We start from the raw sequence: 13,639 nt of genomic DNA, 5'->3' as shown, positions 1-13,639 counted from the left end.
GTCCAGGTCTCACACTAGTGGGGCAGTTTGGGTCTTTAACCACCATGCTGTGCCAGGAGGGAGCAAGGAGACCAGTTAGCGGGTTGCTCCAGTAGTTGAGCCAAGACGGTGGGGCTGCAGGGCAGGTGGGAGCAGAAGAGAGGAAATCAGAGTCCGAACCAGTGGATGGGATGTGGCTGGAAGAAGACAGGCATCTAGAAAACCTTCCATGTTGGATATAAAGAATCCAAATGGGGATCCCTGGGTGGCGCAGCGGTTTGGCGCCTGCCTTTGGTGCCTTTGGCCCAGGGAGCGATCCTGGAGACCCGGGATTGAATCCCACGTCGGGCTCCCGGTGCATGGAGCCTGCTTCTCCCTCTGCCTATGTATCTGCCTCTCTCTCTCTCTCTGTGACTATCATAAATAAATAAAAATTTTAAAAAAAGCCTGTTTAAAAAAAAAAAAAGAATCCAAACGAATTGGATTCCAAAGAATCCAATCCTTCTTTCTTTGGAAAGAAGGTGCAGATTTTATAAGCAGGGAGGAAGCATGACTGAAACGGGATACTGGCATTCCTGTAGTGAATACATGAAGTTTGGGTTGCCTGCTGTTTGTCTAGTTAGTGAGGACCTGTTTGTTAGTCATAAAATCAAGTGTAATGTGTCATCGAAAAGCCCACTGGGTGGTTACGACATCCTTGGCAATACAAACTTCTAAAAATATATTTGGAGAGTGACTTTACAAATTAATTTAAAAGACCAGCAGGCTCTCATTTGCTTTACTGTCACCAGTGGACACTGTCCAGGATCCCATTGCAACAGAGGGCACCTCGGGGTCCCCACACACTTGTCCATTAATGGGAAGCTCTGCTCTCTCTAGACCCAGATTCTGGGGCAGCATCCCAGGAAAAGCTGTGGTTTTATTAAGCTTCCTAAGAAATTCTAATGTATGCACAGATTTAGAAACCACCCCCACGAAGCCGAGGCTCTTCGGTTTGACTGTGCACAGGCTGCTCTGTCTCTACAATAATTAAAATGGAAAGGGAGCAAAGGGCATCACAGAATGGAGAAATAAAACCAACGCAGATGTAAAATTTTGGTGCCACTGTTCATTTTTCTGTTCTGGCAATTGTCCTGTTTTTCCCATTTGTATGGGTGGCTGTGGGTGAAATTTAATAATCCACGACTACACCCACAAAATCAATAAGAATTGTTTGCATACATTAAGATAATATCTAAGGCATTGATTCTGTGAGTTAAATATATTCTAAACTCTCTAATTTAATTTTGGAAAGTCTTAAGAGCTGTAAAGTGCACATTGTGCACATGTATGTATGTGAGTAGGAATTCATGAAAATTATGGGTAATAATTTAATGATTGATATTGCTGTATGTTTTTATTTTTAGATAGTAGTTGATGTGAAGTATCCAATAACTATGTATGTCTTCGTATTGCTTTGCAAATGACCAAGCATTAAGTACAGATCATTGTATCACAGGATCTTTTGGGTGATTAGGTTTTTTTTTTTAGAGAAGTTTATAGTTGCCTCTCATTAAAGAAAACTTCTGAAGTCAGTATATTCTTACTTGATGTGATGAGATAAATGCCCTAAAGTTCCATGAATTAAGATTGAGATGGAACAGAGCACACACACACACGCACACACACACAGCAGAATGAGGAGCAAGACTTAAAAATACTATAGAGAGGATTTCCAAATAATGTTAAATACCAAGTGTTTTTACGAAACACAAAGCCATAAGAAAAGCAATGTGCTAAAGACAGAGAAATGCAGAGGCCATCCAAAGACAACAAATATTTCCAGCAGCTACACTGCAAAGTATTTAATCAAAAGTTTAAAAAAATCCAGAGTGATCCTGGGGAACTACAGACAGGAATGAACCAGAATTACATCTAAATGGTCCTTACTGATCAGGGTCACATGAGGTGCCTTCTAACAAACCTTGTTATTGACAGCGGAAGAACTAAGATCTTGGTCTTCTTCCCCAAGCCTAGAAATATCTCTGGTGTGAAGTTCTCCTTCTCCATGATGCTACAATGACTGTGGACAATGAAGTATTCTTTAACTGCTATAAACAAATTCTAACACTTGGAGAAACATACAAAAAGAAATTCTAAACCAATGGCTAAGATTATAGCCTTAGCTTTCAAAAATCTAGGGCCAGGATATACTCTGCATAAAGTTTAGTACTTTTAGTATAGAAACAACCAAAACAAAACAAAAAAGTAAGCTATTTTTGAATGGACTCTTTGTGCCATTTGTTGGCAGATCGATCCATTTCTAAGCAGAAGTGGAACATAATTTCTTTAGTGGTGGAATGAGAGATGTGAACTCCATGGCTCTACCCACTGGGAGAGGAGGGCTGTGTGTGCCCACCTGAAACACTGTGCAGTTGTCCTTTTCTATGTTTATAGTTGTTCGGCTCCAGAAACTGGTTCCCAGACTTGGCACCATGGGAACAATTGTTGCGAGGAGGAGATGGGATTGAGTCAGAGCAGTGGCTCCACATCAGGTTCAAACGAATCAACAGGGGGCTTGATGAACAAGCTGAGGACTGGGTCTGTTGTGCACCTGCCCGCTTCCCACTCAGATTCTGATTCATTGACTCAGTATGTCAATAACTCAGCACTTCTTACTCATTGTGACCACATACTCAGTCACGGCTATGCAAACCAAGCCACTGTGTTCCTAAAACAGCCCTCTTCCTGTGATAGAAATTGCAGCTGGCCTCCAACGAGCATCATGGTCTAACAGAAGACAGCACAGTTGCATTACGTACAGCTCACATTAATTAAAAAAAAAAAAAACCACTCTATGGAATAGGCAACAGTAAAGCCATCCTGGTATGCTTTTTATGTTTGTATATTCCTATAGATTTTCTGTTTCTTTCACTTCTGTCTTCCTACAGCAGTTCCTGTCTCAGCACAACCAAATAGCTCCCTTTCTGGTCGACCATTCAATGCATGCATTCATTCACTCAACTCCCCCACTTGACCGCTATGCTGTGGGCTTCCAAGTGCCACATGGCCTTTGAGTAAGAAGACGGAATGAACTTCTCTCATAGACTTTCAGGCTAGTGAGGGAGAGAGATGTAATTCAGCTAATTAAACATATTGTGAATATTGTAAGTTTGCATTTGCTATTTTAAATACAAGCATACCTCATTTTATTGCACTTTGCTTTATTGCACTTGGCAGATACTGTTTTTTGTTTTGTTTTGTTTTGTTTTTTTTAATTGAAGGTTTGTGGTAACCCTGGGTGGAGAAAGTCTATCAACACCATTTCCCAACAGCATCTGCTCGCTTCATGTCTCTGTGTCACATTTTGGTGGTTCTCACTACATTTCTAACTTTTTGTTATGATTATATTTGTTATGGTGATCTGTGATCAGTGATCTTTGATGTTGCTATTGTGATTGTTTTCAGGCACTATGAGCTATGTGCATCTAAGATCGTGAACTTCACTGATAGATGTTGTGTGTGTTCTGACCACTTTACCAAGTAGCCATTTCCTCATCTCTGTTCCTTTCTGTCCTTGGGCTCCCTAGTCCTAAGACACAACACTATTGAAATTAGGCCAATGAATTACAACACAGTAGTCTCTATGTGTTCAACTGAATGGAAGTGCTGCATGCCTCTCACTTTCAATCAAAAGCTAGAAATGATTAAAGTTTAGTGAGGAAGGCATTTGGAAAGCTGAGGCCTCTTGTGCTAAATGGTTCGACAAGTTGTGAATGCAAAGGGAAAGTTCTTGAAGGACACTGACAGTCCTGCTCCAGTGAATACATGAATAGTAATAACATCCTTATTGCTGACATAGAGGAATTTTAGTGGTCTAGATAGAAGATCAAACCAGCCACAACATTCCCTTCAGCCAGAGCCTCACCAAGAGCAAGGTACTGACTCTCTTCAATCCCGTGAAGACTGAGAGAGGGGAAGAAGCTGGTCTGAAGCCAGTAGAAACTGGTTCATGAGGTCTAAGGAAGGAAGCCGTATCCATGGCATGAAGGTACCAGGCGATGCAGCAAGTGCTGGTGTAGGAGCTGCAGCAAGTGATCCAGAAGATCTAGCTGAGATCATTAATGAAGGCAGCTACGCTGACCAACCGATTGCTAGTGTGGGTGAAAGAGCCTGTCATGGGAAGAAGATGTCATCTAGGACTTGTGTGGTTAGAGAGGAGAAGTCAGTGCCTGTTCAGAGCTTTCGAGGACAATCTGATTGTGTTGTGGGGGCTAATGCAGTTGGGCACTTTTAACTTGTAGCAGGTGCTTATTGATCATTTCTCAAATCCTAGGGCCCTTAGGAATTCTGGTAAATCTACTCTGCGTGTGCTCTATAAATGGAACAGCAGAGCCTAGAGGATAGCACATCTGTTTACACCATGGTTTACTGAATGTTTAAAGCCCACTGTTGAAACCCACTAAGAAAGAAAAAGATTCTTTTCATATTATCTTCACTTACTGACTATATACCTGATTGTATAAGAGTTCTGATGTAGTTGGGCAGTGAGATTTATGCTGTTTTCCTGCCTGCTAATGTAGCATCCATTCTGCAGCCCATGGATCAAGGAGTCATTTCAACTTGCAAGGCTTCTTTTCTAAGAAATACATTTCTTAAGGTTATATAGCTGTAATAGATAGTGAGTCCTTTGATGGATCTGGGCAATGTCACTTGAAAACCTTCTGGGAAGGATTCACCATCTTAGATGCCATGAAGAACACTCATGATTCATGGAGAGAGATCAAACTATCAACATTATTAGGTTTTGGAAGAAATTTATTCCAATTTTCATGGATGACTTAGAGGGATTCAAGATTTCAGAAGAAGAAGTCACTGCAGAGGTGGTGGAAACAGCAAGAGAACCAGAATTAGAAGTGGAGCCTGAAGATGGGATGGAACGACTGCAATCTCAGGATGCGACTTGAACAGAAGAAGAGTCACTGCTGCTGAATGAGCAAAGACAGTGGTTTCTTGAGTTGGGATCCATGGGGGTGTGGATGGTTGAAATAACAAAGAATTTAGAATATTACATCAACTTAGTTGATAGTTTGAAAGAAGCTCTACTGTGGGTAAGATACTATCAAATAGCATTACATGCTACAGAAAAATCATTCATGAAAGGAAGAGTCAATCAATGGAGCAAACTTCAGTGTTGCCTTATTTTAAGAAGTGGACACAGCCACCTTGGCCTTCAGCAACCACCACCCTGATCAGTCAGCAGCCATCAACATCAAGGCAAGACCTTTCACTAACAAAGAAGATTACAACTTACTGGGAGCTCAGATGACAGTTAGCATTTTTTTTAGCAGTAAAGTATTTTTAATTAAGGTATGTACATTTCTTCAGACATAATGCTATTATGCAACTGCACACTTAATAGACTTCAGTATGGGGGGATCCCTGGGTGGCTCAGCGGTTTAGCGCCTGCCTTTGGCCCAGGGCACGATCCTGGAGTCCCGGGATGGAGTCCCACGTCAGTCTCCCGGTGCATGGAGCCTGCTTCTCCCTCTGCCTGTGTCTCTGCCTCTCTCTCTCTCTCTCTCTCTCTCTCTCTCTGTGTGTGTCTTTCATGAATAAATAAATAAAATCTTTAAAAAAATAGATTTCAGTATGGTGGAAACATAACTTTTATAGGGATGGAAACCCAAAAATTCATCTGACTCACTGTCTTGCAGTATGTGCTTTATTGTGGTGGTCTGGAACTGGACCTGTGATTTCTCTGAGGTATGCCTGAATATATGAACACTTGTTGGAAATTTGGTTTAAAAAATAGGAAAGAAAGAAAAAAGAGTCTTTGAGTGTGGGGTTGGAGAGTTTCTTTCATGAGTACATGCACAGCTGCTGCAGTATTTATTTTTCTTTGCTTGGGAAGAGCTGTGATTTCATTGTTCACTTCTTTGCTCTTGAAAACTGAGGTTGGCAGTAAGCATGGCATCATTGGACGTCATGTGTGGCAAGTTTTGTTTGAAAATAGTATCTCTTACAGGAAATTATATAATGTTGAAATGTCAGATTTGAGAGAGAGAGAGAGAGAAGAGCTGCTCTTTGATGATTGCCATACACCATAACCCTGTGTCACTTTTATATTGGCTTTTGCCTGGAAAGAATCCTTTCTGCTCCCACTGAGGGGTCATCATTCTGGCTGATTTCCTGCAGCTTTCCTGTAGCCCCCAAAATAGGCATGCCCAGCATGCGTGGTGACGCAAAGCTTCTAGAGCAGGTCCCGTCACTGCTCTCAAAGGGGAGAAAACACCCGTGTTTCAGAAAAGTTCATTTTCCTGCTCTCATCAGCCACACAGCACATCCCTGCCTGTGTGGATGAACCAGGCACATAGTCTTGACGAACAATAAAAATATAAAACTCAGATTGCAACGTGGCCAGTCTCATGCTTGGTTAACTGCCTTGGCATTTGAAGATGGCCAGAACAATAGTTTTCTTTTTTTTAAAAGATTTTATTTATTTATTCATGAGACACACACACACACACACACAGAGAGAGAGAGAGAGAGAGGCAGAGGCAGAGACACAGGCAGAGAGAGCAGCAGGCTCCATGCAGGGAGCCCGACGTGGGACTCGATCCTGTGTCTCCAGGATCACACCCTGGGCTGAAGGTGGCGCTAAACTGCTGAGCCACCCGGGCTGCCCAATAGTTTTCAATCTTGATGTTCCCTGGTTCACTTTCCCCCTTTACCAACTATGGATTTGAAGGCTCAGAGAGTTTTTTTTTACTTTTCCAAGAACACAAATTATAACCCATATTCTCTCATTGACCATGACATTGTTCTCTGTCCATATCTAATTTTCTAAGCATATACACGGTTTTCACTCTGAGGGAATTATTTTGCTATCTTGCTGTGTGGTGGGCTGCAATGCAAGGGGAGATACTAATGACATTTCACGGTAATTGAGCTCTTGGGAGGTGCCAGGCTCAGGGCCAACCACATGTATCTGTTGCCTCAAGAGACTATAAGTCGTGTTCAGTAAGTGTCCTTACATGTTAAATAGCAGATGCCTGCACTAATGACTGAGCAGACACTTAAAACTGCATTTAGTGTGACCTATTAAGTGAAAAGATCATCCTCTGAAATCCCAAGAGAAGGAGGCCGTGAAGCAGCTACACCCTCTTGGGGAGTATCTAGTTATGTCTTAGAGCATTTGTTTGTGTGGCAAATATTGAAGTAAATCATGAAAAGCTCATGGCATCAGAACTGTGGCAAGAACGACAGCCCTTCTAAGGGCCCCAGTGCAAATATTGATGAGAAGGGACCCAAAGGTGTGAGGCTGAGAAGGTCGCACCTCTGGGCCTCCTCTAAGCAGGACCTGGAGGCTGCCTGCTTAGAGGAGTCATCCCTCCCCTTGGTGAAACACAGACATCAAGTCATCGTTGGCTCTGGCAGACAGACAACATGGCAGGGCCAGTGCCTCCAAGATCCCGGGCAGGGGCAGATAAGAGCCACCCATTGTCTTCCTTGGGGCAGCCACTGGACATTCACGGCAGCCACTTGGCTATCACCAGCCCCGTGTGCACACATGATCTAGTTCTATCGCCCCCCTGGAGTGTTTTCATTTGAAATACAGGAGAACTCTCAGGTGCATGAGGCACTCCAGGAAGATCATGGACCTCAGCGGTCTTGAAGAACTTGACCTACTCAGAAAGCCCAGTGGCTCCCACTGGGTTGCTCAGAAATGTGTGGTGAATTTATATGGTTTCCTGAAGTTGGCCACGTGAGTTTTGCTAGGCTTTCCTTTTCTGTGTAGCAGGACGATTGGGCTGAATAGCAGATGGCAGCCACCCGCTGTAGGGTTTCTCTCTGGATAGTAACACAGTGGAGTTCTGAGAAGGCTTGGGGTTGTCCCTCTCAGAGGCACAGTGTGGTGGTCACATCATCTTCGTGGCACCAGGGATGCCTGCTATTGTTTCCATCACCCTGCCCACGTGTGCCCCTGGGAGTGTACCTCCTCCACCAGTTCCTCACCTGCAGGCGGGATGTGATGGGTCCAATCATCTGGCATGCTGCCTTCCTCCTCTTCTATGAACCTGAGCACTCCTTTCCCATTGGAAGAGATGCAGGCAGCTGGCTTCATTTCCAAAGAGGTGGTGTTTGGACCCAACTGGGACTTCATTTTAAAAGACATCTGTGAGGAAAGGGATTTTTGCCTTCCCTTCCCACGAGATCAATTTCCAGCTCATGAGTGACAGACCCACCAAGTAGATGGGCATCAAGTTTTTTGTGAAGAAGCCTTTTTTTCTTCTTTTCTCTCAGGGAGATGAAAATGAGCATAGCAGAAATGCTTTGGATTCACGTTTACTTGAATGTGTAAAATACAGATCTGTTTCTTTTTCTATTCAACCACCTGTTTTCCCCTAAAAGACTCCTTGCTATGGTTCAGAGGTGTGTTCTACAGTGTAGGAAGTGTTGCAAATTGCAAAGTGGATATTATTTGGCAAAATGAAGAAAAGCTAGGGATGTCATATGATATGGTGAATCAGTGTTATTTTTTTACATCCTGCCTACCCAACCAAACCATCAAATTAATTTGATTTGCCTAAGCGAATGGCAGGCCAGGCGCCACTCACAGCCTCCCTACTTGTGTACAAATGAAAGGCTCCACTGAGCTGGATGAACATGATATGATGTGGTCTAATTCAACAGTTCAAAAATCCTGTTTAAAATTTTCCCTCATTACAATTAATTTCCTCAGATCTCATTTGTGCTTCAAACTACAGCAAAAAACCGTAGAGTATTTTTCCATCGTGCTGGTCACTTACATTCTGTGGTCCTTCTCCTCATGCTTGAGAGCTAAGGTTACTTTGCATCTCAAAGGTGCCTTCCCAGTTACACTTCAGAAAATCTATGAACATTATACATCGTGGAACATCAGGGAAACATAATGTGCCCTTGTTGGGGTCCTGGAAATAGTATTTCTAGAAAGGGCAATTTAAATTTCTCTCTTTTTTTTTTTTTTTCAAAAGGCAGCTTTGAGATTCTACTCATGTTTTTCCTTCTCTCCACTTGAAAAGGATTTCTCTTATTACATTTTAACCATGCAAGACCATGAATCCATCATAGTGACCACTAGCGTATATGAGCCACTCAGGCACATCATTTTTCTTTGTGCCATAAAGCGTGAAAATAAATGACACCCCAGCATTGTAATTGATGAACTCCCCAGCTGAGCACATGGCTTCTCCATGGCTCCTCTTACCCCGTTTCATCTGATGGAAGAAACCCTGACCATGAATGTGAGTAGGTAATTGCAAAAAATAACACCAGGTCCTTTTAAGTAATTTTCCAGGAAAATGTTGAAATATAAAATGTCTGGTGAAAACATGATTAAAGGGGGGAAAAAACCTGTGGGATTCAAGTTGCTATAGGAACACTCATAGCCCCTTCAATGAGCAGAGAGAGGGGATGATGTATTAAAGCCTTTTTTCCTAACTGACCATACTGCTGCCTTAGTCATGCTGACTTGAAGTCTGTTTCTGTTCCTGCTAGATATTGCATATTTGGCGATGTTTTTCATAGGCTTTGAGCCAGAGTTCTTCCTATGGCCCTTGGGGTTCTCTTCCTTGGATCTCTGGATGTAGTTGATGCATTTGGAGTCTGTGGGCACCAGTGTGACTATTAAATTTTTCCCCCAGGGCAAACCAGGTCAGGGGCCAGTAGTGACTCCTTAGAAGGTTCCTAGTAGCATTATTTTGATTTTTTTAACCTTGCTTATATATTAGGCGTTAAAAATAATAAGGATGAACCTCACACGACTGTTTCCAGCCCGTAGAATTTGGAAATATGTAGAATGATCATGTATATACCAGATGCATGTTAATGAAGAAGTTATGTGACTTGATGAGTTAGGACAACTTGAAGCCAGCCTTTTAGCCACTGACCCATGGGCCTTTTATGCTGTGGGAGGAGCTATATTTGGTGGAAGGTAAAAGAAGTCAAGATGTTTCTCTTCTGTTTTAAACATTGTGGAATAGCTTATTCATTGTTTTTAAATTTCTTTTAAAAATATAGGTAATCACCATAACAGAAATATGTCAGAATTTGCCAGCAGATATTGGTGTAGCTATGGTTACTGCCAGGAATAGTTATACTAGCTACTCCAAGGCTCTGGATTATATAGTGCTGGCCACTGAATGAGTTGCTGACAGATCAGTCAGCTTTTGTCAAAAATATTTATTTCCTATAATTTTGCATGATCACACGAGCTGTTTATTCATCCAATGTGTCTTGTACATATTTCTTTGACTACCGGAGAAAAAGATGTTCGATCAGATGAGGAATATGCTTATTTTATATATATATATATATATATATATATATATATATATATATATACACACACACACACACATATATAAACACAATAAAAATTTAGCTTTCTTTTTATGGTAATGGAAAGAAATAAATTAAGGTATGAAAAGTTTAATTTATAACTTTGAGTATTTTTTAAAGATTTTTTAAAATTTATTTATTCATCATAAACATGAGAGAGAGAGAGAGAGGCAGAGACACAGGCAAAGGGAGAAGCAGGCTCCATGCAGGGAACCCGACATGGGACTTGATCTGGGGACTCCAGGATCGTGCCCTGGGCCAAAGGCAGGCGCCAAACCACTGAGCCACCCAGGGATCCCCAAACTTTGAGTATTTTAACACAGAATTTTAAGAATTGGTCCCCTGACAATGTTGACTACATCCAGGGTAAAACAAATTTAAATAGAGTCCTTACCATTAATAGTTTAACAACGTCACTTATGTTGATCCCAATGTCAAAGAGATCTGATAGCTACAAATGTAAAAACGTCAATTCAGATGAAAGAGGCTTTCCACTTCCACATTCATTTTTAATTACTCCAACCTAGTCACAATCTCTTTCTCCCTCCCAACCCCATTTCTGCCCAGAAGACACCACCTGGACCTCAGTGCAGCACAATGGCTCCCACTTGGCCAGGATCAAAAGCTCGAATGGAGAAGGCCCCCGCCCTGTGTTTTTCAAGTACACAGCCAGCATGGAGCAGCTCCAAGCCATAATTGACCGTGCGGACCACTGCCAACAGGAGCTGGCCTTCCACTGCAAGAGGTCAAGGCTTTCTACTCGCCACGGTGAGTAATCGGAGTAATCAGCCATTGTGGGCTGCCGTGCCCACAGGTGTCAGGTGCCTGTCACGGATGCATGAGGACTTGTGGCCCTAATGCCCATGTCACGATCTGGAAGTCACAGAGGTGCCTTTCCTTGGAGCAAAGAGCAAGGTCAATATGTGTTGACTTCAATACCTGAGGTCTCTTCCCAGACTCAAGTGGGCAACTGATCCATTAAAGCCTCATTAGGAGGCCCTTGGAATGCTCAGTGCTCATCCACCGTGAAGGGCAGGAACACTTCGATTCTGTTTGACCTCAGAAAGGATGGCTGACATCACACATAGCTTAGTTATCTGGAGGTGATTATTGTGTGATATTCTTTTTCATAGACTGAATGTCATTAGTGCCTTGGGTAACCATCCATTATAGACCAATGTTGCTATCGTGCCGCTCCTTTCACACAACATACCTGCTAATGGCTCATTTCCCTTATCTGTTCTATTCTTGAGAATTCTATTTTTGGTTTTGTATTTTTTTCCCCTTGAAATGTCTCATTTTTGTCAGAATGTGCTGCCCCACAGCCCTTGTGAGACTCCTTAGTTTTCAGGAGGCTGATGGGTCATCTGGGGAGTGGAGTGAGCAGAGGGCAGTAGTCAGGGTCCCCTGAGTTCAGGTTCTGAGCCTGTTGCTTGGCGGCCCTGGGACTCTGGACACCATTTCATCCCTCAGAGTCCTCAGCACTCAGATGCTAACCTCGCAGGACTTAATTGCACAACTTCTTGCATGTAGCAAATGCTACTTATTTGCATCTCTCCAATGTATTGAATTTATAGTTAGCGCTGGAGGGTTTAGTGTTTACTGTGAGTTGATTCCTGCTAAATAGATGACTGAGCTAATCTGGTAGGTTCCCAGAGGAAGGGGAAAGCAACCTCCAGGGGAGGAACAATGCAGGTTGGGCTGTCTGACCAGGGAAAGGAGGCAAAGGCAGAGCAGTGCTGATGCCAGCTGCTAGCAGAGTCAGAAAGCAAAATGCCCCAGTGAATCCGGGAGCACACTGGTGCATGCTGGCATATGGCCTGTCCCATGATCTGTTCTACAGCCTGGACACTAGTGGGTCAGTAAAGAATTCCCACACGGGGGACCGGTGTCTACCTAATTGATTTGCAGGTGATTTGTTAACTGTCCTCCTTTCTGGTTTATATATATATAAAGCAGCAACAGTAGCAACAAAACCAAGTCCTTAACTGGGGTTAGGGTAAAGATGGAACAAGAAAAGTCTCTTAAACTCGTTAAATACCCACTAAAAAAACAAAATGGGGGACTTCATTGTCTATATACACTTGAGGCAGCTGCCTTTCTTATATGCTGCTCCCGGAAAATTCGTAGCACAAACCTAATTCAGACAGATTCTGGAAGCTCTTAATTAGGGTACCGGTGAGATAGGCCTGACATAGCATAGCCTAAGCCACCTTAAACTATGGCACTAATCCTTAGGGCATCATCGATAGGCACAAATAGGCGTGCGCAGGTGATGCAGGGCAAGGGTGGCACCCACCAGCCCCCCAACCCCCCAGAGCCTCCTGCAGAATGTTGCCGTGTGGAACCTGCAGCATGTGGAGCAGGGAGCAGACAAGTGTCATGGAGTGGCCTGTGGAATGGGAATGTCAGTCGAAATCCACTTTTTTCCCCAGGAATTTCCTTCTGGGTTCAAATTCTCAGATGTTATCAGGAACCCGGGGTTAATCGTGAGAGGAGGCCTGCCTCAGTGTCACCGGCCCCGTGTCTGTCTCATGGTGTCCTAGGCAGGCTGCTGGGGAGCAGCTGGGCCTCCACCCTCATTAGGGTCCCACAGCGGTTTGGCCTCTGTGCTTAGGTGGTTTCAGGAGGTGTGATTATGGGTGGGAAATAGGGAGCCTGAGGATGGTACGTGTTGACTCCAGGGGAGTGTTTAGTCTCTGTACTGTGAACGCCAGGGTCCCTGAGGACTGCCCTTGTGGTGGCCGGAGCGAGGGACAGCCACCCCGGAGCTGAGGCAGTGGAGGCCCAGGAGGCCTGTGCCTTTTCCGTTCAGCCTCTTATTCTCTTAATCATTTCCTTATGCAAATTCTCTAGATTTCGCAAAGAAATCCTGAATGGAGCCAAGTGCACTCTGTACCTTTAACAACACCTGACAGTGCTTTCTCCGTAGAGAAAATGAAAAATTCGGATGTAAACAAACAATTGTGCCTCTGCGAGCAATGATTTCCTTGGCTCCTCCATCTATGAAAAGAATGAGTGTTGAATAATCATGTTTTTAAAATGGTGTTTTGAAAAATATCTGTTAAGTTGAAAAGATCTTCCACCCCCTAGAGATAAGTTTTCAACACACTGGGGAAAAAAAAAAAGATTGCAGACATCTATTTCTTTGGCGCACATCTCCCCCAGCGGGCCTGCGGTGGGCAGTAATGAACTCGGCCCGGGCGTTCACAGGCGATGGTTCGGCAGAAGGTGAAGGCTCATCGCACAGGGAGCCGTAATGAGCCGTGGCTGTTGTAAGTTAGGGGGAAGGTGGGAT

General features: G+C 43.5%; 1 protein-coding gene across 2 annotated transcripts in view; it reads left to right on the top strand.

Annotated features, from left to right (window-relative positions):
• LOC609770 (contactin-associated protein-like 3) overlaps positions 1-13,639 on the top strand; it is a 190,422-nt gene that overhangs the window by 135,118 nt on the left and 41,665 nt on the right. The window contains exon 13 of one of the 2 annotated variants that reach the window (XM_038527282.1): positions 10,912-11,109. In XM_038527282.1, coding sequence (XP_038383210.1) covers positions 10,912-11,109 — 198 coding nt within the window. Of the gene's footprint in view, positions 1-10,908; positions 11,110-13,639 lie in introns of both variants that reach the window. The other variant, XM_038527281.1, reaches the window with a different exon arrangement.

This window comes from Canis lupus, chromosome 1 (assembly GCF_011100685.1).
Source record: "Canis lupus familiaris isolate Mischka breed German Shepherd chromosome 1, alternate assembly UU_Cfam_GSD_1.0, whole genome shotgun sequence".
In the NCBI taxonomy this organism is placed as follows: Eukaryota; Metazoa; Chordata; class Mammalia; order Carnivora; family Canidae; genus Canis; species Canis lupus.
The sequence above is the reverse complement of the archived record's forward strand: the minus strand, read 5'-3'. Positions and strand labels throughout refer to the sequence as shown.